At 38.9% G+C, this 26139-nt stretch overlaps 2 protein-coding genes across 2 annotated transcripts in view; both read right to left on the reverse strand.

The window, feature by feature from the left end:
* Positions 1–195: 195 nt before the first annotated feature.
* PPP2CB (protein phosphatase 2 catalytic subunit beta) lies at positions 196–10914 on the reverse strand. The gene is made up of 7 exons (XM_079959730.1): positions 10504–10914; positions 7901–8110; positions 7578–7751; positions 6206–6295; positions 3106–3267; positions 1942–2060; positions 196–854 (listed from the first exon to the last, which is right to left on the reverse strand). Exons 1-7 carry the CDS (start codon positions 10603–10605, stop codon positions 782–784), a joined length of 930 nt encoding a protein of 309 aa, XP_079815856.1. The 5' UTR covers positions 10606–10914; the 3' UTR covers positions 196–781.
* Positions 10915–13081: 2167 nt separating this feature from the next.
* TEX15 (testis expressed 15, meiosis and synapsis associated) overlaps positions 13082–26139 on the reverse strand; it is a 31824-nt gene continuing 18766 nt past the window's right edge. Inside the window, exons 7-9 of the mRNA XM_079959038.1 lie at positions 19734–25348; positions 17827–17891; positions 13082–14602 (exon numbers count right to left, since the gene is read on the reverse strand). Coding sequence (XP_079815164.1) covers positions 13495–14602; positions 17827–17891; positions 19734–25348 — 6788 coding nt within the window. The 3' untranslated portion in view covers positions 13082–13494. The remainder of the gene's footprint in view (positions 14603–17826; positions 17892–19733; positions 25349–26139) is intronic.

Raw genomic sequence — 26139 nt, forward strand, 5'->3', positions numbered from 1 at the left:
AAACTATTAGCTATTACCTTTATACTACTATGAAAGGAAGAGTGAGTGCTAACAGTCTCATGCTGTGTTTGTGGCCCTGGTCCTACGTGTTTAGCTGCCAGATATTTAATGCCAAGAAGCAGTATTCCAACAACTGATAAATCCCCTATAACGAATGAGAAAGAGAAATTATTTCATTTCAGTGTACCCATCTGATTGGAGTAATGATCTGCAAGTTTATTTGCTCAAATACATCAAATAAGATGCAAGCACTTTGACAAATATACAGAAAAAAGGTAGGATCAACACAGAACAGTAATCTAGCTTAAATGGAGGGAAAGCTTATGACAACATACTCCCAAGAGGAACTTTCTTCTGCAGTTAAGTTACTTATGTCAATAAAATAGAGGGTGATAGGCGTAAGAAGGAAGTTAGTTTGTGCATTTTTCTTAAACTTCAAAATGTTAATACATGCCAGTTAAACACTACAACTAAAATTTACAAGTAAGCATGACAGGGAGATGAGTTTGTTAGTTACCTTTCCTCTTTGAATAGTCCAGAAGAAAACAATTACTATAGTTACAGCAGGCAAACTGGCTGTTGGACTGGCTGATAAAGGATTGATTAGTGCGTTGAAGTCCATCTGAAGTTGTGCTCAAAAGCTCATCATCCTCATTATGGCACAGTTTGGTCCATGAAGAGGCTTTACGCTGAGACAGACCTCAACTTATCACAAATTGTTGCTTTTCAAAAATTGCCAGGTGTACTACTACTGATCAAGGTCAGGCTGAGGAAGAGATGTTTATAGGAAGTAGTCTGGGGTACGCCGAGTAACATGAGGCTCTCCACGGCGAGGCGCTGGATCAAATTGAAGGCTGTTAAAAGGAAAAGGCTGATTAAGTGCTTTGTTGCATTAACTGCTGCATTTTTATTAATTAAATCCCACACCTGTCCTCTCCCCACTCTCATTTCCATGAGTTCCATTCTTAAGCTACCTTATTGCAGAATGTCAGGCCAATGTCATTCAGGTTTGCCAAAACTGAAAATAGTATTTCAGCCAAGGGTTTAGGATTTCAAGAGGACAATGTTTGTGCTTGCTTGACTACGGTAGACAATTACCCATTTTTCACTAAATGGTGTGCAACACTGAATCAAAAAAAGGGAAATTGTATTTTTATTAACTGCAACAAACGTTATCAATATTTCAGTCATCATTTCCCATACTTTCACCCTCTATTAGGGCTTGAGCGGGAGAAGTTCCGCTGAAATAAAAATGGACTCATTTAGCATAGTTTGAATCATGGTTTGTTTAAAATTCTGTCCCTGCATTGAAGGTGACTATTTTGTGGTGTAATTCCCAAATTAATGTGTCCTGTTCCTTGATTAGACGAGGTAGCAATTCAACTTGAGTGATGTTAAAAACAAAAGGCAGTATTCTTTAACATACAGTTTCAAAAATATTACTTATGTTTTAGCTATCATTTTCTGAACATTAAGGCCTAGTTTGCACATCACACTAAGCCTTGGAATGTGAGCAGTCCATCCCCTGCCCCGGCCTGCTACTGAACTAAGCCATAACTTCACGTCACCCAAACTCTGGCTTGTGGTTTAGATCTCTGCAGCCTGACCACAAGCTGTAACCAAAGTTTGTCCTATGGGTTAGGGCTTGTAGCTTGTCCAGATGAGCTAATCCCCGAGCCCAGATTTCAATATGCTGAGCCAAGCTTTGTCCCGCTCAGTGCAGCAGCAAAACAACTGGAAAGGAGCAAAATGGCTGCAATCTCCTCTCCACGAGTCCACACATTTGTGCTAAACCGTAACTAGGCTTCCAGCATATGTAAACTAGAGTTCATACTGCAAAAGTGGTGTACTCTATAGAATTCATCAACACTTAACACAAGCCAGAGAACTTTACCCCTTGTAACCCCACCCCCATTGTTAAAACAAGCTCATGTTTCTTACAAGGAATATTTTAAAGTGTCATCTAGTTCCATGATAGCAGCCTGGTTCCCACAACGATAACAGTAATTGGGTGCACTGAAAATGGTGACCACATTCCGATCATGACACCAGTTGTAACCCTGCAGTGGGGGGGGGGGGGGAGAAAATGCTTTCAGTTAAAATTATCAACCAATTTCTTCTTTAAAAGGTGTAACTAGATTAAAAGGTGTAAGGCCAGTAATCCCATGGAGGGAGATCCAGGGGACATAGGAAGCATCTAATTCCCTTCTCTGGCAGCAGAAAGCAAGCTCTGACGCTAAATTCCCCTTCCGCATAGCTGAAACTTCCACAACTCTTGCTCTACCCTGATCAGAGGTGACCAAGAGACATGCTGGGGATAGGCCAAAATACTTTGATCTAATGCCTTCCCAGTACCCTGACAAGTCCCACACCAGGGACTAAACTACAACCCTGGAGCTGAAAACTTTATTCCTTTCTATCTCCCTTGCATTGGTCCCAATGGGAGGGAAATAGTTTAAATAAAAAGAAAAGGACGGAGTAATGTATGACTGCTCCTTTGTCCTCCCTTTCACAGTGCTGGCACAAGCCCAGCAGGACCATCTTTGACTCGCCCTCCCCACCACCTTAGGAATGCATCCTACCTTGCTTTATATATTTTCACTGGTACAAAACAAACTATTTCAGAGTCAGAGCAAACATGCTTTGCACTATCTCAATGAATACTAATTATGTTCAAATGCAAACACCAATTTTTACATCTTTAAACATTCTCTGTAACTCGTGGCGAATTATCAAACCCTAGCCACTAGCAAATTGGAAAATGTAGGATGCTCACTTGAAATGTCCCCTTAAAATTAATTTAGTATGAACTAAAATCAGTCACAGAGACATTAATATTACAGGATTAACTGGCACACTGGCAAATAAAGTTAATTGAACCATATATCTGTGACACGTGTAAACATTTTTATTTACTCTGAATAGTGTTCTGATAATTCTTGACGAATACTATACTAATTTACACCTTCTAAGATACAGGACATTTTTGGTGCCTACTACATAGCATAAAAATTCAAGATGCTGAGACTATACAACCTTCTTTCCAAAAAAGACAGACTTTCATTTTTAAGCCTTAGGTGACTAGGTGCAACAGAGTAATTATACCTCCATTACAAGTTGGTGAGCACGAGACACCAATGTAAGCCCATTGGCATGGTTAAATGTTTCAGAGATATCTTGACCAAATGTATAGCCTGCACCACGTGGAGAAATCCCCCAGCCACCACGATCATCTGGATCTGACCATAACAGATCACACATTGGGCCCTGTTCAAAGAAAATGGTACAATATGTTACGTAAGGGGGGAAATATTGCAAAAGGTAATCTAAAAAGTGTTAAGCTCCTGGATCTCTTAAGTATATTGCATATTCTATATAATAAAAACATTTTACGGAGAAATAGGAAAAGTGGTTTGTTACAGTCTTCAGGAATTTGAAAATGAAACCTATCTAGAGAAAACAAGTGTGAAAATCAGAGAGGTGAACAGTATCAATAGAAAAAAATCACCCAACCCCCCTGTAAAAGTGATGAGAAACTTAGCAGATGAGTTTGGCAAACAAAGATGTGTATGAAGTAAAAGCATCAAAACAAAACACATACATTCCAAGCCAAAAAGAAAAGTTAATACCAGAAACAATCAAACACAGATGGAGCAGAAGAACTAAAAGCAGGATAAAAAAATAAGTCAATAAATAGAAAAAAGCATACTAGGAAAAAACAGGAAAATATAAATGAACATCACCAGTATGTGAACTATTGTGCGTGTATCTGGCAAAAGATCAAGTTGAACAGAAAAGCCACAGTGCTGTTTAGAGAGAAAATTGGTAAAGAAAAAGTGTAATTTCAGTTGAAATGAAAACTAGGTTGAAAGGACCAGAGGCAGTAAAGGCACTGAGAAAAACTAAGGCAATTCCCAAAAGGAAGAACGGAAACCAGATGACAGCTAAACAAAGAAGGAAAATCCAAAAGAACAGCTGAGGGATGCCAGGATCCTGCAAGATCAGCTTTTGCATGCAAAGTACCTAGGCATAATTCCAGCTTCAAGCACACAAATGAAATGTTTTAGTTAAAGGGTCTACACCCTTCCAATGTGAAAGCTATGCATAATCTCAGAACTGACTCATCTAGCAAACTTTGCATGACATCAGCATCAGTTTAAAATGTACCTTCTAACTATATAGCACTGTAGATGCACGTCCGTGTCTCTCTTAAACTACATAGTCATTGTGGTGCAAACAGAAGAAAGGAGCCATGATCTACCTTGCAGCTCAAACAAAACAGAGCTACAGAAATTTTATGCACTGATTATAGTAAAGCATTCTAAACCAAGAGTGTGCACCGGCATGTGGTAAACTTTCAAAGCCAGGTTACAGGCATAATCTCAACTTTCTAAAGTAATTAACACCACAATTTTCAACTCATGTATGGACATCCAAATTATTATTTACAAATGCCCAGAATAATTCAATTTATACAAGACAATAGCCCTATTCAGGCATCATGTCTACCAAGGTCCCTGCATGACTCTGTCTACTCCACCCACCCCCACTAAGGTCTGAATGAGCTTCTATCCTCACTTATTCAAGCACGTTTAGAATTCTCATTGAGATTTCCCTGCTTAACTTGGAAAAGCCGGGTGTGCCTGAGATGCTGGGGACTGGACCAGTCCACATATCCTTTTGCTTCCTACGTATGTTGGAATGCGGATGCTAAATCCTGATGCAAAGTGCTTTTAGGAAAGGGGGAGCCAACTATAAACTTCTAGAGAAGATCTCAACCAGAGCCAGGGCTTTTTCGGCTGTGGCTACGATCTGGTGGAACGCTCTGTCACAAGAGACTGGGGCCCTGCGGGATTTGACATCTTTCCGCAGGGCCTGCAAGACAGAGATGTTCCACCAGGCTTTTGGCCAAGCCACAGCCTGACCCCCCTCCTCTGGTAATCCTCACAGAACTCTAGCCCAATGGTTGCCATTAATTCGATTTAAACTGATTTTATAATGAATTGATTTTAGAATGTTGTATTATTTTACTGTTGTTAGCTGCTCTGAGCCCGGCTTCGGCTGGGGAGGGCGGGATATAAATAAAATTTTATTATTACTATTATTATTATTTACAAATTCTCAACCTCTTCAAAAAGCTAGTCTTCCTCTTTTAAAACATATTTCAGCTGTAGCAATGTACTAGCCACTTTGTAAAGTTACAGGAGAGCAACTCCAGTTGCTACAGAACTGTTGTTATCCAAGTGCATTCTGTGTTGACTAAAATCCAGTGCAAATGAATGAGTCATGTATCACTGCCATGAGTGCACATAATAAACCATTTGGGAAACATCTGTGTTAAGAAGTATTGCAGATATGTGGTCCATGGCCTTCTCTGTGGTGGCATCCTGACTATGAAATGCCTTCCTCCTGGAAATAAATCAGGCCCCAATGCTTTTGACATTCCAACACCAGGCTGGGCATTTATGAATATTAGCCCACTGCTACATTTCACACTGTGAAATGTAATTTCCCATTTTTTACCTGCTTTCATTTAAGTAACTAGATGTGTTATTATCCTTTTAAATATTGTCACCCACCCTGGGATATTTGAATTTAGGGAGAGTTGAAAAAATATTATTGGAACGAAGTATCTATACCACCAGTTCAGGGCTTGATATCACACCCAAGCTGTGCAGACATTTTGTTCTTACAGACCCTATTATGGTAAACTATGAAGTAGAAGTTCTGGTCTGTTCATTTTCTAGCCATTCAATTAAAGTCATACATAAAAAATGGTACCGTAGAAGAATAACACTTGGTTTTTAAGATTGATCAGAGCTTGCAAAATTTTAAAAGGCATTTCCACACACACATGCAACAGGGAATGCCTCATAATGTACAATTTTATACATGTCTACTCAGAAGTAAGGCCCACAAAGGTCAACAGAACTTACTCAGGTACATAACTAGGACTGCATCCCATTTTTATAAAGACTAGAATGAAAAATAATTTTAAAGGATAAAGATCTGCAAACTAATTAAGGCAACCGACACATTTTTTAATCAATTAACTGATCAACTGCATGTTGCAACCCTTTTGTCTAGCTATTATATTTGCCTGATTCAGTTCAAAGATATGATACCATACCCTATTCTATATTTAATGTATATATTTGCCATTCAATGTATACTCTGAGTCACAATGCATTTTCATTGATATTACCTCATGTGGAACTTCCTGCAGACGATCAAGAGCTCTAATATGATCCAGTGTATCTATAGATGGGGAAAGACCTCCATGGAGACAAAATATCTGTAGAAGAATAAGAACCAGAATAAATGTATTATGTGCACTGCCAAGGGGTTGTACTCTTCATTCGCTTGAGGTATTTGTTGATACCAAGAACCAATTCTTATGCTACTGTCGCAACATGCACTTGACAATGAGCCTTGTGTGTTGCTTTCTTTCTCAGTTTTTGCACAAGGGGGAGAACAGAAATTTCTACCCAAGATTAAAATCACCAGCTTGTGTGATCACCTGAAACAGGTTTTTCATCGGGCCACTTTAGATGCAACACTAAAACCATTGTTTAGGGTTACAATAATAAGCTGCAGTGAGCCTCAAACTTAAGGTTCCCCCCTCCCCTATCCTCTTCAGCTGCCAGGAGTTTAGAAGTTTTGCTTCTGCTCTAAACACAGCTTGCATTAAAGCTATAATTAATCTTAACAGTGGTTTGTTGAAACAAGTCAACAAAAAGGCAGTTTATGAAGCTGCCTTGATTCAATTTACTATGGCTAATAATAATCACAATATATCAGCACTCACATGATCACCATAAACCATAGTTTGTCAGTAAACCCAAACAAGTTTCACAAAAGCAATCAATTTAGTAGCACAATGCTAAAAATGTGGCAAAATGCATTAACATCTAAGCCCACATAATACAGAGCAAAGAGTAACAAAAACAATTTCTGCCTCTTCTGTGAAAATAGTTGATTTCATAGCATTTCAACAATCCCCTTCTATCTGCATCATCTAGAGGAGGGAAATAAAGGGTATCAAAATCCTAGGACTTTTTAAAGTTGCTCCTTTGTTCTAGAGTGAAGGGTCACTTCAACGAATAAAACTTTTGTTACATAAGCACTTCTATACGCAAGCCAAACTCATTTTAAATTCCAATTCAAATAGCACCAGAAAGCAATCAATTTTTTGCACAGTGAAAAGTTCTGTAGCTTACTTAATGGCTAATTTTTTATTTTTTTTTGTTCTAGGTCAACAAAAAGCATCAACATTTCTTAAACTAGAGTTTCTGAACTCCATACACAAGTATGTTTCACACTTCACAGTGTTATCTGCAAAATACAAACAATATGTATTTTACACCTAACAATTCAAATTAAGGACATGAAATTTAAAGACATTAGTACAGTACTATTACCACTGAATATGAAGGCAAAACCACATATGGGATGGAATGCTGGGCTGTCACGAGTTCCCTTTCCCCTCCACACATCTGCATCATTCTTGGTAATGGTTTCCAGGTTTACTGAAGCCAAACTTTTTTATGAGTATCACTAAAATAATAGTATCATACCTGTCCATCAACTAGAGCTGTAAGTGGAAGATAGTCAAACAGATCTGTGAAATACTTCCAAACATTGGCATTTCCGTATTTCCGTAGACATTCATCATAGAAGCCATATACTTGTGTAATTTGCCTGCTTTCATGATTGCCTCTCAGAATTGTAATGCGTTCTGGGTAGCGCACCTAGCCACAAAGAACAAACACATGTTGTAATGATCCATCAGCTGGTATCACCATTATACTCCAGGTGGCATGGAGTTTATCTCACTGCAAAATGTTTACTAAGTATATTTTAATCTAAAACCACAGGAGTCAGAACCTACAAACCTTACCTTTAATGCCACAAGAAGAGTCACAGTTTCCACTGAGTAGTAGCCTCTGTCAACATAATCTCCCATGAAGAGATAGTTTGTGTCTGGTGATTTCCCGCCAATTCTAAAGAGCTCCATAAGGTCATGAAATTGACCATGGACATCTCCACAAACTGTAACAGGACAACGTACTTCCTGAACATTTGATTCTTTTGTAAGTATCTCTTTAGCCTAATATGAGAAAAAACAACCAATCAGATTTGAAAACAAAATATAGTCAGTTTTTTATGCAAATGTAAAGAAAAACTGCTGCAACAGAAGATCTAGTGACTGTCCTTAATCTCAGTGTTGAACTGAGTTCCATGTTGAACTCAACAGGAAAGAGGATGGGGGCAAAATTAGAATCAATTGGCTCTGCCTGTAACTGGCTATGGCTCCACCCTACTGTTTGCCTCCCTGTAGTCTGCCCTACGAGTCCCAATGGGCACCAGTCACAACTGGCATAACGTTTAGGAATTTTCCAGGTGTTCAGGAACTACCTATTATCTCCAACCAAACCCCAAACCCCTACCCCTATTTCAACAAATGCAAGGTCCTACAATGTTCAAAAAGCACTTGCTTGACACTTCAGGATGTGTTTATCAACTCCAAGAAAAATTGTATTGATAAGCAAAATCAATATTCTTAAAACTATTATCCTATGTGCACTCCACTTCCAGACCTATCATTACTACCAGCAGCAAACATTATTAAGAAGTTAAAATATATAATCTACTATGGATGAAATAATATTCATCTCATTTCAATTCCATAAATCATGGAAATCCTTCATTTATGTATAAATTTTAGTGGTGAAAGTGCTAGAAATGTGGTCTTCTGGAAGCCATTGCTTCAATGTTTTTGCACTAATTTATGCATATTTCTGACTATATAAACATATTCAGCCCTGCATTTTTAAATATTCTGATTTCAAAAGACATACCAATAAACTAAGATATTATAAAGCTCAAGAAATAAGCACAAAACTATGGGATTCCTGTGGCTCCCTCTTGGCTGTAACTACATAGCTTTCAAAGTCACACTCCTGGTGGCTGGGCAACTACATCCATAATGCTAAGTGTAATGGATGTTGAATGTTTAGTTGAAAAGTGGGGGTAGTTCTGTATCCAATTATACAGAGCACTGCAAGAATTTACATTACTGAAATACGTGGAAAGCACGTACAGCTGTTTTCCTAACAAAAAGAAAAATGTAAACATTATTTGTACTGTTTAGGCTGCAATCCTATACACACCTGCCTGGGAGTAATTCCCATTGAGCAGGTAAGTATAGGATCACACCGTTAACTCTATATTCTCATAGGCTAGCTAGAGCCATGAAAGAAGCCTTCCCCGAGGGAAGCTGTCCAAAAGTTCTGAAAGAAGTCAAATTCACCCAGGCTTCTTTGTATTCAACCTTGTGAGGGGAAGGAAAAGCAAGTAACCTAGTTTGGATAAAGAAACTAGAATGTTCCAAAATTTTCTGGATCAGGGTGTGCAAAACAGTGAGGATAACGTCATCATTGGAGGTAAAGCATAGCTGTCAACTTTCCCCTTTTCTTGCGAGGAATCCTATTCGGAATAGGGGAATTTCCCTTAAAAAAAGGGAAACGTTGACAGCTATGGAGGTAAAGGAATATACAGAACTGTGTCATAAAGCCATTTTTTCCTCTTCAAAGTGACAAAGCACTTTAACCAAGTGGTGCTATTTTGCACAACGCTCTAAAAAATGTCTGACACATACATTCAAAATGTAGTGACCACATAAGCACTGCATCATCCACTGAGTACTTGGGGTGATACAGTACTGTGGCTCATACGTGGATTATAACAGAACCCGCTGCTGTGGACGCGTACTCTGTGGGTCAGCATGCGTAAGAGTGGCAAAAGCAACCTCTTGCTGCAGGAAATCCGGTGCTGAGAGCATCGTGGGTTTTTGTTTTGTTGTTGTTGGAAAAAACAACAATACAGTTGCGGTCATCTGTCTGTGGCCCCCACCCTTCGCAACGCTTCCATCTCCCCACCAGCGTGCAGGGAAGAGTAAATTGTAACGTTCCCTACAATCCCACAGTGCCCTTTGCCAGGAACACAGCAAGATTTCAAACCAGGCCCCAGGCACCAAGATCTTAACAGTGCTAAGAATGATGAGGATGGAGAGAAATTCGCAGGGAGCTGAGACAGCCACAGTCCAAGAAAGGCAAAGCCTGGGTTCAAAGTATGACACTGATATATACTCCACCGGCTTCATTCGTCGACTGTCATATTCGCTTTTAATCTAATTGCTCTATGCAAATGTGTGGTGTGTTTTTTTTTGGGGGGGGGTTTTACTTTTACACAGCCGTAAGCAGCCCTTCCCAGAGATCTCTCTCCACCTTTAGCCTTCTCAAAACTGTCTCCTTGGTTTCCCAGGACCCGTTTTGCTGGCAATGGGAGAAGCCCAAACCTTTTGCCCGAGTCATTTCCAGCTTCCCCCCCCCCCTTCCTCTTTCTCTAGTGATCCTCTCAGATCTATATACGGTTTTTATTTCGGGAGGATCTGGGCCGCCCGTCCCCCGTCCTCCCCCTTCCCCCTCGCCCGCCAGGCACCTTCTCGCAGAGGCTCCGCACTTGGCTCTCGCTCAGCTGCTTGCACTCGTTGAGCTGCTCGATCCATTGGTCCAGCTCCTTGGTGAAGCTCTTGTCCTCCATTCTGGCCAGCCGCCCGCTCAGTTGTGGGAGAAGGGAGCAGCGCCGGGCGGCGTGGCCAGGGCGGCGTGGTCCAGGCTGGACCGGCCCAAAGGGAGGGAAAGAAGAAGAAGGAAGGAAGGAAGGGAGGAAAGGGAAAAAGAAAGACAAGCCAACGGTACTGAGGGGGGCAGAGAGAGGGGGAGGGGAGGGGGAGGCCCGGACCAACGGTCACAAGCCCAACGGCCCGCCTAGAGAGCGCGCGCGCGCGACACACAGGCCCAAGCCTCACCCTCAAGTCCCTCACCCCCTCTCTCCCTCCGGCACCGTGTAATGGCGGCGGCGCTGGCGGCGCTGCGCACTTCCGCCTCACGTCGAGGCGCTTCCGGCGAAACGGGCCGGCCGCAGCGCCACCTATAGCCCGGAGGGCAGAACGTGCCCTCTTTACCTCGCCTCTGCTCCGTTCGCGAGTTGAGGGGAGAAAAGGGATCGAAACCTGAAGGCAGGGGCGGATCTACTATGAAACGAAGGAAACTTAAGCTTCACGGCCTCTAATCCCCGAGGGACCCCAGAAGATGCTTTAGTGCACTTTTTTCTTTTTTGGTGGGGGGGGGGGGCGTCGGGTTTGTTGTTGTATTTCAATAATCCTGAAGTTTGAGTCAGGCGCACATTTATTGTGAAGGTGGAGTGTGGCAGTACAGCAATTTTAAGCAAAATCTGAAATGTATTTTTTTAACTGTGGTGATCTGACATGGAAGAACCCCATTGAAGTTTCCCCCCACCCTGACCATTCAGGCTTTGGGGCCCCAAAATTGTAGGTCCGCCACAGCCTGAAGGGTGCAGTTTGGGGAAGGAGCCCACTACAAGCACCTTTTTTCTTTCATCGTCCAGGGAACTGACAAATACTGTCAAGCTTGATTTTAACAAGTTGGACTTTTTTATTTTTATGGTGATGCCTCATATTTGAAATTCTTCCAGTGTCCCGAGACTTACCTGAAACCAACTTTCTGGAACATTCAGTGAATTTATTATGTACTCCAGCCTTTTAAATGTCCTGAAATTTTTAGTAGTAGTACCACGGTTTCTAATAACGTTCTATGATTTTAACGTGTGCTTTTTTTTTTAAAGCAGTGCTTTTAACTGTTTTAGGAGCCCCTTCAGCACTGAATGAGGTATACAGCTCAGGAGCAATTGTGCTGGCTGTGGGGTCTGCAGCAAAGTTAAGCCCATGCAAATGCAAGTCAGCACATATCCCAGAAAAGGTGCAATCACTGCAGAAGACTGTTTGCTTGCTTGTTTTGTTTAATTTATATACCACCCTTCATCAAAAGATCTCGGGGCGGTTTGCAGAATTAAACATCAGGTCCCACAGTGCCAACAGCTATCTAATGTCATGCCCCAAAACATGAATACAGGCTGCAGTCTTCTGGACTTTAAAAAATACTTTCTGTGGAATTACCACAAGTCTCTGGATGAGATTTTAACAGCCCTAGTTTGGCTTTGTTACAGTGCTGAGTGCAGTTAACCTCTCTTTTCCACACAGATATGGCGGAACACTTTTCCTGAGGAATGAAGATGAACCCATGTCTCTTCCAAAAAGTGGCAGTAGTGCAGCGGAACTGCAGCAAGTCCAGTGTAGCTACCAGTCCCAATCTTATCTGGGTTAATGTTACGACACAGCTACATATGATACAGCTGTTCATCAAAGTCCATGCTCACCAAAAAACATGTCTACTACAGTAAGGAACTACTCTAGAGAAATTATACCTCTGCTCACCCAATTTACCTGCTGTTTTCACACAAGGATTGTGTCATCGTCAAAGTTCAGTGTGTATAAGAATGCATTGTGAAATCACTTGCGAGATGCTTCACAGGAACAGAATCACAAATGAAATATCCCACTGAAATAAAATGTGACTAGTAATGTATTTCTATTATGCTTTACTAATTTCACCTGTACTCCAATTTAGATTGTGTAAAACTGTGCAGAATTGTGTTCCAGATAAACTGCCCAGTATTAAGTTATAAAGATTCAGATTTGGCTTTTTCTTAAGTTTTAATTTTGGTTGAAAAGGCAAGGCAACAGCCTTTAAGTTATTAATATCAAATTTAAATAAGTATTTTAATCAAGTAAAAAAGAAGGGACAAAAAATTTCTGTGCAAATGATTCATGATTCAACCAAGAATAGAAAGAAGACTACTGTCAGGCAGCCGAAAACAAAGAAAAACCAGGTTTATACCTTTAACCATTATAATGAATGTATTTGCCTTTGTTCCATATGTAACATCACAATCATTTGCTCTGCTGTAAAGTGCAGCGATATCTGTAATTACTTGCATAACATCCAAAGGGCAGATTCAGCAGTTATGACTCCACAGTACTGGCAATAAATAGTATGAGGGGCATCTATGGGCGTTTCATTTCTGGATGCTATGCTTACTATAACAGCACAAGTTTCTGCCTGAATTATAAATGATGAACCAGTACAGGACCAGTCTGTTAACTTTCAAATAAAGTTTATTTCCTTCAGGGCTTTAAAAAAATTCTTAAACCACTCTCCTAGGATACATTAGTCCAAGGTCTAGTTCAGGACTGCTTTTAAAGGAATGAAAGCTAAAAGAATACAATAAAATAACAGCTATGGTGTTCAACATGCCTCCAAGGGCTGGTTCACATAGGAAATGCCCCCCTGAACCATGCATGCATTGCGCTGGCTCCATATTACTTGCTGGACATGGTTGTTGATTCACAAAAAGATATTTTAAGCATCTGACTCATGTCAAATGTATCATGTTGATTTTACTAGATTTTTACTAGACACATACTAATGGGCAACTAAATACCACTTTAAAAACACACACACGCTCATTTAAAAAATTGCTTTAGTTCCTACTGTATGTATGTAGTTCCTATTATGTAGTTCCTACATAATCTTCTGAGCCGTTATTGGAAGGATATGGAAAAGCAACTTGTGTCCAAGGCTGATTTTCTGTATACCATGATGGCTGTTGCCAATGGCTATATGGAAAGGCCACGGCAGAACTGAAATAACCATACATTGGATAGGTTTGGGCTAAGTTAAACCTTTGTGATTCTCCAACACTGAAATGACTAAAAGTCTGTGAACAAAACGTACTAGACTCTGTGTTATACACTATGCTTGTAGTTGTGGACATGCGATGTGTCAGGGGATTCATTTCACAGGAATTTAATTCCTGGTATGTCTGAGTTACTGAGTGAGTATTGCAATGATTTTGGTATAAGTACCAAGAGTAGTAAGGATAAACTTCACCATAAATATGCACCGGAGAACTCTGCAACTGAGAGGTTTCCTCAATATGTTCATTTTGATTTAAAGGTGAAAATTTAGTTTTGTTATTTTCACTGTACGATGGTTCCATCTGCAAATGCTCCAATTCCATGGCTTTATTTAGTTCTGTCATCACTGTGGAATCTAAATTATATGGGGTTGTGCAGTTGGGGGTCACATTTTTTTCCTGTCCACATTCCCCTTCATTTCGATCAGATTTTGGAGGTGAACTCAAAGCTGTGCTACATTCAGGCATTAAATGTGAAGCATCTCTCAGGACATCTGATTTTAAGTTATGGTGCTCATTTAGCGTACCCAACACAGAATTAGCATCATCTCTAGTAGGAGAGTTTTCAGGAGATTGTTGTAATAACTCAACTGTCACTGAAGGTAAAGAGAGACTTTCACCTCCCTCACTGTGGGATGCAATACGTTCTTGGTCATCGTCTTTTGCATTCCAGCCGCTCTTGTTGAAATCTTTTAGATCTGCTAGATTCTGCTGACCAGCTAATGTGTTTGAACAAATGAACTTTGGTTCTGAGGCATTTGGTGAAGATTGAATGCTTTCACAGGGATAAGCAACTTTTAACTGTGAAGGTGAGATTGGTGCTGTCTCTCTCAAATTGCCAGGTTTTTTATTCCACATACTGTCTGTTGAAATGCTTAACTGTAGTTCTTTCTCTTTGGGGAAATTATATTTTCCACTCACTCTGCAAAACAAAAATCAAACTTTTTTTTAAAGTGATTTTTGAAACACAAGAATATCGATGTTCTATTAGAATTCGGACCTGATCTGAATTTACTCGATGCACAAAAACATAAATTGTTTATGTATTTATTTCTAAACATTTGCTTGGTCCCTATTTTTATAATCTTGTAATATATTTTGTTTCAATACTAACATTTCAAGGTGGAAACACAGCATCACTATTCTCCAGCTGTCTTAAGTGTGAATAATGGAAAAGAAAAGGTGTGGGTAGCTAATCTTGTGGGTTACTAGATTCATCAAATGATCTGGGCATGGGTTATCATAATCAAATAAAAACGTGTGTTAGTTTGATAAAAACATGAGAAAAGCCAGCTGACTCAGACCAATAGCCAATCTAGTCCAGCATCCTATACACACAGTGGCCAATTAGACGTCTGTGGGAAACCAGCAAGTAAGATTTGAGCATAAAAGCACTCTCCCCTCCTGCAACTGGTATTCAGAAGGATTGCTGCCTCCAACTGTGGAGGCAAAGCTATCATGGCTAATAGCCTTTCATAGCCCTCTTCATGAATTTGTCTGATTCCCTTTTAAAACCAAACCATCTAGTAGCCATCACTGCCTCCTGTGGGAGTGAACATACTACATAGAGAATACATTTCTTTGATCTGTCCTGAATTTTCAAACACAGAGCTTCAATAGATATCCACGAATTCTAGTGTTGTGTACAAGACGGAAAAACTTGTCTCTATCCAATTTCTCCATGCCGTAATTTAAAAAACTTCCATCATATAACCTCTTACTCCCCTTTTCTCAAACTAAAAAGCCCCAATACTGAAGCCTTTCTTCATAGGGGAGTTGCTCCATCCCTTTGCTGATTTGGGTTGCACTTTTCTGAACCTTCCCCAACTCTACAATATGCTTTTTGAGGTGAGGTGGCCAGAATAGAACAGAACAGTACACAGTACTCCAAAAGTGATCACACCATAGATTTATATAATCAACATTATATCATATCATAATCATATTATCAGCAGTTTTAATTCCTTTCTTAATGATCCCTATCATAGAATTTAACTTTTTCACTGCTGCTACATACTGGGTCAACCTCAAATTCTTGTTCCTGATTTGTCATTGCCAGTGTAAATGTGAAATAATGTGTGTCCCCTGCCCAACATCTATCGCTTTACAATTGTTTACATTCAATTGCACTTGCAATTTTACTGATCTTTCACTCAGTTTGGAGGGGGCTTTTTGGAGCTCTTCACAATCTCTTTTTAATGACCCTGAACAATTTACTCAAGGTGTACGTGAGAGAAACTTATTGGCCTATGTGCACAGAATATTCAAATGTTATGACCACTGCCCAAATGAGCAATCTTAATCCCTCAAAGGGTGTAGGGAATGTCTACTTCCAAATAAGGGAAACATTTTAAAAGGCATTTAATAGATGGAATTTATAGAAGTAAAAAGCAAAAACAAGACAGGCTAAAGACCTCTCAAAAGTATGTTTCATCAACTTTAGATTTCGTGAAGATCTAATACTAGATTCAATACTGTTCAGCAGACCTTCCCACAGACAACACGGGTTTCTTCCATACAACAGCACGCAAATCATGTTAATAGGAGAACAGAAACAAAAATGTGAGTATTTTGCTTAAAATTCAAGTTATCTATCTGATTGTTCAAGAACGAAATTTCTTTCAAGAAAAACACATGAATCCTCAGAGATAAATAATGTTTTCTCAGGTTATATTTTATGAAGAGATGACTTTTAAAGAACAAGGGAGGCTGTTTCTTGACCAGGTCTATCTGATGATATTCAAATGAACAACTTGGCTGTATAAACGTGGATAACGGAGTTTATTTTAACCAAGGTCCACAAGGAATTTCACGTGAAAGGCTACTTTGGCAGCTGGTTAAAAAAAATATGGCACATCAAAAATGCAGGGAGAAATCAACCCGTTTGTTCTATCAATGCAAGACTTTTTACTGTGCAAAAGGAACTTTCTTTTCTCTCAGTGTGTACCCCCTAAATCTGTTCTGGCATTTCCCTCAACACTTTGAAACAAATCTGCGATGGCACAGGGTTCATGTGGGGAGACAGAACGTACATGTACTGTCTGTAAGGCATGCATTAATTGGCTTTCCAATGCCAGGATGTCATATCAGCAACACAATTATTTTTGTGAATTGCCACTGTTAATAATTTAATTACCACTGTCTATACTCATCTGCATTTCATGTCCACCTCTCTGCTTACATTCTGTTCTAAATGTGTATCAAATAACATCAATTAGAAGTCTTTTTAGATATGTGCACATTATATGCCAAATACTGTCTCCTCTCCTTCAACAGTCATCTAGAATCAGCCATTACAGTACCCTGCCACAGTAGGAGAGATGAGAAACAGGGACTTTCCCTCAACTCTGAAATACCTGTCCCTGAACTGTTTCCATCCCAGCTGCTTTTTATTTAAAAAAGTACTATTTAACTTTAAGGTGCAGTATCTGAGTTTGCTTCCCTTCACCCCCTCCCTCCTACCTATCCCATTTTCCTTTTGTGGTTGGTCTTTTAGATTTTAAGCCTGGGGACAAGAACTGTCTTAGTTTAATTGTTTCTATGTAAGACACCCTGGTTGCCTTTCCGGTGGCATTTTGTTTTTTAAAATCATTTTAAAATCCTATGCCCTTTTAAAAGGTGAGGTTTGGGAGGGCGCTTATTAGGTTGTTGCTTTTATTTTGATTATATATTTTGTGGTTTTATATTCTGGTTTTGTTCTGTGAACTGCCCTGAGACCTTCGGATATAGGGCGGTTTATAAATTCAATAAATAAGTAATTTTTTATTGGGTTTTCAAAATACAAGTACAAACCAAAACAGAATAAAAAATAAAATAATCTAAACATAAAAAGTATAACTCATAGAAATAAGGTAGACAGATGGAATTAAACGATCTAGCAATATATCTAAAGGATAATTTCCAGAGTTCCATATATTGATTGATGGCTTAGAAAGCTGTTGTTGGAAGTGGTGATTACAAACATACGTGATATAGTTCCAGCTGATAGCATGAAAGGCTTGGGAGTTGAACAGTGCAATAGAAATCCTCTAAATAAAGTTCTAACACTGAGAAGGGCCTGATCCACAAAATTTGTGTTATGGAAGTAACACATTTCAAATAGGTCCACTAGGCATTGGTATTTTGTTACTGTTTTACTATTTATACCTTAAATTCCTGCTAGTTTCTTCTTCGTTTATCTTTTCTGCGGTTGTCATCAGTGAATCAGCAATCTAATAAATTAAAATAGGAAAACAAACCGATATAAGTGTATTATGCACATTAATTTTTTTAACACTTTTCTGTAAGTTCTATAAAATGTAAAAACAATGGGAAAGTGTTTTGTGCTGTTGGACAAGACTTTAGATTGGATCGAGACTCTGTTCCCATCATTCCTTACCACTGGCCCTGCTAGCTAGGGATGATGGGATTTGTAGTCAAAAAACAGCTGGAGACCCAAGTCTGGGAAACACTGTTATTGATTTTACAAATCACTTTGAGGGTTGTTTTCTTCTTTCTACAAGTGGTGTATTATTTTTATGAAACAAACTAAGAAATGATTATATTCTCTATTTCAGTTCTGCAAAACAAAACTTCTTAACTAGAAGTAAGGGTACCACCGATGTAAATTTCCTTGCTAATTCCAGTTGTGCATGTATTTCCCTTAGCACTGCACATACACTATGTAAAAGAAGTAAAGTTTACTAACCCCCCCACCTTATACTATATACAACATCAATTTCTCACATTGAATATAACTGATCCGAAAAAGGACTTTATGATCTGAAAATAGAGAGGCATGTACTTTTATAACCCAAGAAAATCTTTAATAAAAGGGGGAGGAAAAACATTTCCCTTCTTAATAGTATCTTCAGATACAAGCGTTTAATTGTATATTAATCATACAATTAAAGGCAGGAGGATTATTATTGGGGGGAAACCTCTTCAAACCTCCATAACTGCAATAGTATGTGGGCTAGTTTGTAACACCAGATTATTTTCTTACTTGGTTTTACAAAACCGTAATAATGTTCCTTACGGTGGCCTTACACAACATTGATCCAATGCTCTACTATCCAGATAAAAAAATTCCTTCCAGTAGCACCTTAGAGACCAAGTTTGTTACTGGTATGAGCTTTCGTGTCCATGCACACTTCTACTATCCAGGTGAGCCTAGACCAAAACTCATTCACTATGTGATTACTTTTTCTTTTTATGGTTATTGCTGTTTTTCCTTTTGTTATTTTTCTGAATGATGCCATGGCCTATGGCTAGAGTAATAAAAGTCTGATGATGATTATGGTGTTTATGGATTACTTTTAGACAGATTCAGACTAAATGTTTACAAAGGCTTGACCTCTTTGAGACTGTTCTATTTAAATCCTCACAAAGACCTGGAATGCACTCAGAAAGATACAAAGGATGATTTGCATCACTCCAGGGGTCTAATAATATACCTTGGGTTGGGCAGAACATGGAAAGCAGTAGAGGGCACTTTTGATACCTTAGCATAACATCTTTTCTCATGAGGAATGAGACTGCAGTAGTCCCAGTCCTTTGTGGGAAAAGATAATCCTGCAGGACCTGAGGATTGTTTGCCACTTCCAACATCCTTTCCATGCCCCAGCAAGGAGTTTTGGTGTTGGGCAGTGGGGAAGGCTGGGACAGCCCTGCTCCCATCAATCCTACGTTTTTTGCAAGCTCTGTTTGAATATTTGCAACATCCCTATTTGAAATATTCGGTAATTTAATATGCCCTTAGTGTTCCTGGAATGCCACTAATACTACCCATCTTCCCATAAAAAGCTTAGTTAAGACATAAGCGGTCACTAGTCGCCACAATACAATTTCCAGTATCAGAGGCAGTGTTTCTAAGCAATATTGCAAATGCTGGGCAATACACATACATTGTGACTAGTAGCCATGTGTAATGCTTGCAGTATTTTTGAAGAATTCTATCACCACATTTGTGAACAAAAATAATACATTAAATATATTTATAACCAAATACAAGTATGTATCATTGTCACTATATCATTCTTTAAAAACAGAAGTGTTGAGCCAAGTGGTTTTACCTTTATCTTTTTTGTACGCGAGGGATCACTCATCTCCTCAGATGAACTGGAACAATCTTCTGAAGTGATACTGGCAGGTCTTTTGTGTTGAGACTGGGAATCTGAGGCCTGGGAAGCTGGTGGGCCACTGCTGCACATACTGTGTTTGGTGCTATGTCCCTCAGTGGTATCCAGTCCATGTCTTTTCAACTCGCAAGATTTTCTCCAGTTTTTAACCATTTGATATATAATGAGGGGCAAAGGTGACTTTTCCTGCTTAGAACAGATAAACTTCATATGCTCAATAGTCTTCATTATTTTCATAATGTGAGCCATTTTTCCTAAATCCTTCCTTTCACACATCATCAATTTGTCAAGAAGTGAAGAAAACTGATTGTAGTTATATTCTAGTTCAGACACAGTACTTCCATAGTTTAAACTTATAGTATACGGTACCAAGTTGACGCACATAGAACTGAAGGACTTCGATGTTTGCAGCAGGTTTTTAGTTTCTGAAAGTTCTTTGAGCTCCCTTGAGAAAAGATGAAGCGCATATGAGCAATTCAAATTTTTTGCGAAGCCATGAATAGCTTTCCACTCATTCTGAAGTTCAGAGATGGAAGAGTCTATAATTTCTATAAGGTTGCCTTTCCGGTAAGAGAAGGAAGCCATTTTTTCTTGACATCTTAAAAGTTCAGGTGTAAGTGATGTATCAAACCATAATAAACTTCGAAATCTTGGTTTATCTACTCTTCTTGCTATTGAATTTTGGAGAAAAAGAACTGTTTCATATACCATTGTCATTTCAGCATACACCTCAACAGCTTCTGGTTTCAAAATGACAGGATTTATGCCACCATTTTTCAAGAATCCCAGCACATTTTCTTTTGTGATCAAAACACTGTTACTCTCTTCCTGTAAAATCTGAAAATACTGTTTCAACATTTCCATATGCTCTGTACATCTGGACAAGAGCTGTTGTAATCTCTCAGTATCTGAAGACTGCGCTTCACCTAATATTTCACCAATACAACCAATATCCTGGCGTACAATGAGGGACTTTGTAATACAATAATTTGCCTCTTGTTGCTTGCTTGCCATTTCACAATTACTAGAGTCCACTGAAGATTTCTTGAAAGTCTGTTCTTCAACAGCACCGTTGAAGTTTCGTCTTCCAAACTCCTCTATCATAAGCTGGTAAGTCTCATAGAGCTTAGATAGGTCAGCTTCATTTATTTTGATTGCTTGTCTTTCCTCACCTTTAAAATCTCCATTTATAAACTTAACTTTTTCTGTCCAAGCAAGACTTTTAGCAGCATCAAAAAATATGTGCTCAAGTCCAAACAGTGATGCTTTTATATTCACATCTTCACAGGTTTTTATGAATTCTACCTTTGTAGCAATAATATCCATTATGACCCAAAGATGCTCTTCCTTTTCTGCCCTCAGATTAATGCCAGGAGTTTTAGATTTGCTTATTAAATCTACTGTATTTTTTCTTGCACATTCTAAGTCATCAAGAGTATCTCCAAAGTTAGCTCCACAAACATATGGGACAGAAAGGAAAAAATCAGAGAAATTGTAATTGCTTTTCATTGCTTGTTCACATTCCTCTATTTCTCGCCTCAACTTCAAGAAGGAATAGTAAGAATTATGTTCCCATCTTGTGTTATTAAAGGCATCCACTAATTGTTTGTGATGGGTTTGTAACTCATTAAGAGCATTGTATTCTAGTCTTCTCTGAAAAGCAGGATAGAAATTTGATTGTTGTTGGTAACCTGACTCCCCACCAAACAACTCACTACACAGTGAATCATCATACCAAAGCAAGCTTCGGAAGGTTGGTACACCTTCTATAAGTCTCTTCTTATTTTCAATGAATTCAATGGTTTCCATTATAATCTGTAGTTCAATCAGGGATTCTATAGCAGAAGGTTTCAATTTATTAATAGCCTGCATCTTTCTTTCAGTACTCTCAAGTATCTCCCTCGAAACCAAGACATGTTCAGAAGAGCATTCCTGCTTTTTTTCAAAAGCTCTAACAAAGGAGGGAAGAACGCTTCTGCAAAATATAAGTTGTTCAAGTAATACATTCAAAGATGTGGTTTCATCTGCCTTTCTCAAGATCTCTGATATTTTAATGATAAAATCAAGGGATTTTTGTTCAAATCCTACTTCTGGATGTTTGATGTCATGACTGAGGTCTCTGCAGTTATTAAAAGGTTCATTTGAAAAACAGTTGTTTTCCAAGGACACAGGAGACAGTTCGTAATCATTGGATGAAGCTTTGGCACTCAAACTTATCTTTATTTGCGGTGCTGGGGCTATTTCCAGAGCTTCGTTTTCATCAGAAAAAACATTTTCCAGCCTTATGGAAATATTATCTGGTTTTAAAATGTTCACTTTTGCAGAAGATTCTAATGCCGCTTGAACTGGCATGGCAAGTTTAATTGCACTTGCCTTGATATCAGAGTCACAAGTCCTTTCATCTTTTCTTTTGTCTTCTCGATTGACGCATGACTCCTTTTTCTCAACAGCTGTATTCAAATGTTTTGCACTATCTTTGCTTGTACATCTATTAACTTCAGAGCTGATGTCGTGCTCTGTGCTTACCATGCTGGTACTTACATTTTCTTGGGTATTATATACAGAGACGACATTTAAATGAATGTTCTGCTCATTGCTCATAATGTGTTTGTCACTGCTTGGCTTTGTACTTTTCAATTCCATGATATCTAAGCTAGTAGATTTCTCGGAGGCTGTTTGAAGTTTAGTTAGTTTTGCATTTCTCATGTTATCACAGCTACAAGGCATATCTGAAACGCAGCTAGATGAGGATCCACATTGTAGGACTTCACATGATTTTGATGATTCACTTGTTTTTTTCCTTCCAGCTTTTGCTAATATTTTTAAAGATTTCTGAACCCTTCGATGTGCTTTTCTTAAGTGAAACATTGCTCCATCTATTTTTTGAGAAAGATGTTTGTTTTTACATAACAATGCTTGAGTGTTAAGAGTATTCAAAACATTCTTAATATACTCTTCAGACTGCACAAATGTTTCAACTTGTCCCTTGGACGATGAAGAAAATATATACTTCTCTTCTGAATTGCTCTGTTCTTTCCTTCTGTGATGTTTGGTATTTTTCTCCTGCAACCATTTCATATCCTTTTTATGTCCTGAACATTTCCCCATATCTGTCTTCATTCTGAAAGAGCTATGAGGGGAATTCAGTTTTGGCTGAATTATGTTGGTGATTGTAATCTGCAGGTCAGGACATACAAACAATTCAGGTTTTTCTTCCGAATCATTTTTATTCTCTTCCACAGAGGGCTTTCCAGAAACCTTTGTACTCTGACTAGGTTTTTCTAAGAGACTATCCCAATCCATACGCTCTTGTAAATAATGATACACATCCTTTTTCTCCCAATAGTTTCCATTTTTACATGGCTTCTGTGATGTGGAGATACATTTTTTACACTCTCCTAATGTATTTTCAAAGTCACTAACAATGTTCAGGTTCTGGTCATTGCATTTTACCTCTAAATCCTGTTCAAATACTTCTAGACTATCATCTTCACAAGAGGAATTACTGTTCAACTCTTCAAAATTTGCATTTGAAAGACCTGAAATCTCAAACTGAGATTGAGGTTTTTTAAATTCTATATCCTTTATATTCTCCAAAGGTACAGGAACAGAGGTACTTATCACAGAGGCAGTGCAATGTTTTTCTTGATAAGTCACCATGTCTGCACCTTTAATTAGAAATGCTTGGTTATGTAGGTCTTCACATTTTTCTTTGCTATTGTTTATCAGCTTTCCTTCTGTTGTTGAGCCTCTACCTTGACCACTGAAGTTAAAGTCAGAACCTGAGCTTTCTGAATCCAAAATTTCAGGCTCCATTGAAGTCTCCATACAGCATTTTATATCACTTATGCAGTCCTCCTCGACAGAATCTTCTTTTTCTGATGTTTCCTCTGCTGAACTTTCTGATGAGGAAGGCATCTGTATTGTAGGGGTATCTCTTTTACCTTTTTCTTCCAACTCGCTTGTGTATATTTGATCAAAATCACTGGAATTTGCTGTGGTGTTTGTTTTACAGTTCCTTTGTTCATCAACAAATATTCCTGAGGAAAGAAGACATTCTTTGCTATCTCTAAAAATATTTTTATCCAATGAAACTGACTCAGGAAGACACACACTTTTCCCATTAAAATTTCTCATTACTGTGTCACTTCCACAGGAAGTTGGGGATTCATGCACGATTCTCTCTCCGATAGAATTATCTTTTACTTTCTCTATAGTACAGTAGTCTTTTTCACCTACTGAGCTGTTTGCTTCTTCACATGCTGTATATATTGGTTTATTAATGATTACAGGTGCTTCAATCTTAGTGAATTTTTCAAATTCTGTCACCGCATGGCACCCATTTTGTTCAAAATTCTCTGCATCCATTTGATTCTCTATAGACTGCTCACTGAGATCTTCATCCCAGACTTCTCCCATAACATTTTCAGAAATATGCAGTTTTTTACAAACTTCAGACTGTAATGTGTAATCTTGGAGACTACAACTGTTAGCACTATCATTCTGTTCTTCCTCTGATGAAGTAAAATTGTTTTGAGCACATTTTGTATCCAAATTGGTTGAGCAATGCATTTCAGAAATGTAAGCACCATCTTCTTGTAATTGGCTCTCCATTTCTCCTCCCATCTTATAATTGCCAAATGCTGCACTTTCTGGATTTTGGTCTGGAAATTTCCATTCATTAATCAATGTTTTAGAAGGATTTAGGTGTAATGAGGGCAATTTTGAATGTCTTGTTCCTTTTTCTCCTCTTACATCTTCCATAAGGGTTCTGTCTGAATTATTAGTTTTGCAGACCTTTGATTTTAAAGAACTATCACCTACATAGATACAGTGATCTGTATCAGTATTCTGAGAACCCAAAATGTTTTTGTTGACACTACTTAACTCTTGCTCACCATTCACTGGGGAATCTTTATTTCTGTTTAACACAGATGGCAATATAGTCCCTTCCAAATATGTTTTCTCCATATATTGCTTCTGACCAACTGCATTCTTGGAGTTAAGAAGAGAATTCTCAGTTACAGGATATGGCATGCTTAGAGTAGCAGATACTTTCATTTCCAAGTTATAGTCCAGCTCATTCTCACACTGCGAAATCCTATCCAAGATTGCTTCTCCATTTTGCTTCTCTAGGACTTGTTCCCTTTTTTTTAACCTTGGATCCTTAATCAGTTTTGAAGTAATTACAGTACTTGAACCGCTATCACAGGCAGGAGAAACTTCAGGATGAGTTTTCAAAGAAGAGTTTTCAATATGGGCACTTCTAACATTTCTGCTGACATCCAGATCAGGGGAACAATGAAGATTAATTTCATTTGTTTGTATATGTGGGGAATCCCACCTTCCAGTAGATTTGGGCTTCATTTGGGTTTCAACTATAGAGCTGTTCCAGTTCTGTAGCCCTCCAGAAAATGAAGGAGATGCATTATTTTCTGAGTTTACTGCACAACCTATCGTGGGCTTTCTGAAATGTTCATAGATGAGTTGGCTTTTGCCTATCCTTGTCACTCGTGTACAGTTTTCCAGTGGTAGTCTTCTTCCTCTTCCTGTAAATACAAGGAAACAGATTAAAGTATAGGGTTGTGAAAATATTTTTGACCAAACTGTGTGCAGTATCTTCAGGTTAAAATGTGGCAGTTCTGGGAGTGATGCTTCCTATGACATCAAAGAACAGTTGCGAAGTATTGGCTACTGAGCAACTGAAACTTAAGTAGACAAATTGATGTGCCTAACACTTCAACAAATCATTAATCTTCTTTTTAAAAAGAACAAACTGAACATTCACAACATTCTGTGAGGAAAAAGGTCAGTCTGGATGGAAAATAACTTTGCATTGACAGACTTTAAGGAAGGAACAGCTACACAGACAAGGAGAGAAGACGGAAAGAGAAGAAAGGGAGAAAAGCTAGAGCGCATCTGACATCAGGCATGGGAAAGGAACAACTGGAGTGCATTAAGAGTGCACTCACAATGATTCATCTGCAGCTATGGCTTGCATTCTGCCATTTTAATTTGGCACCATATGCAAGTCATGCTGCTTTCACCAGAGATTTAAATAACATCGAATTCAAGCTGTGGTTGCAAAGGCACAAATGGGAGCATTTGCTGCCATGGCTTTACCAGTGCCATGCGTGGCAACATACATCAGTTTAGCGACGGGTGGGTGTGGCCTGTCCAAAGCAGTGTTGCAAGCCAATTGGGGGGGCCTGACAAGCTTAATTATGCCAAAAGTTCCCCTCGGCTGGAATAGGCAGCAGGCTCATAAACAGGGAGGAATACCAGGAGGCAAAAATAAGGTGTATGTGGCGCTGTGGGGACGCGGGTGGCGCTGTGGGTT

Source organism: Podarcis cretensis (assembly GCF_951804945.1).
Source record: "Podarcis cretensis genome assembly, chromosome: 17".
Classification (NCBI taxonomy): Eukaryota; Metazoa; Chordata; class Lepidosauria; order Squamata; family Lacertidae; genus Podarcis; species Podarcis cretensis.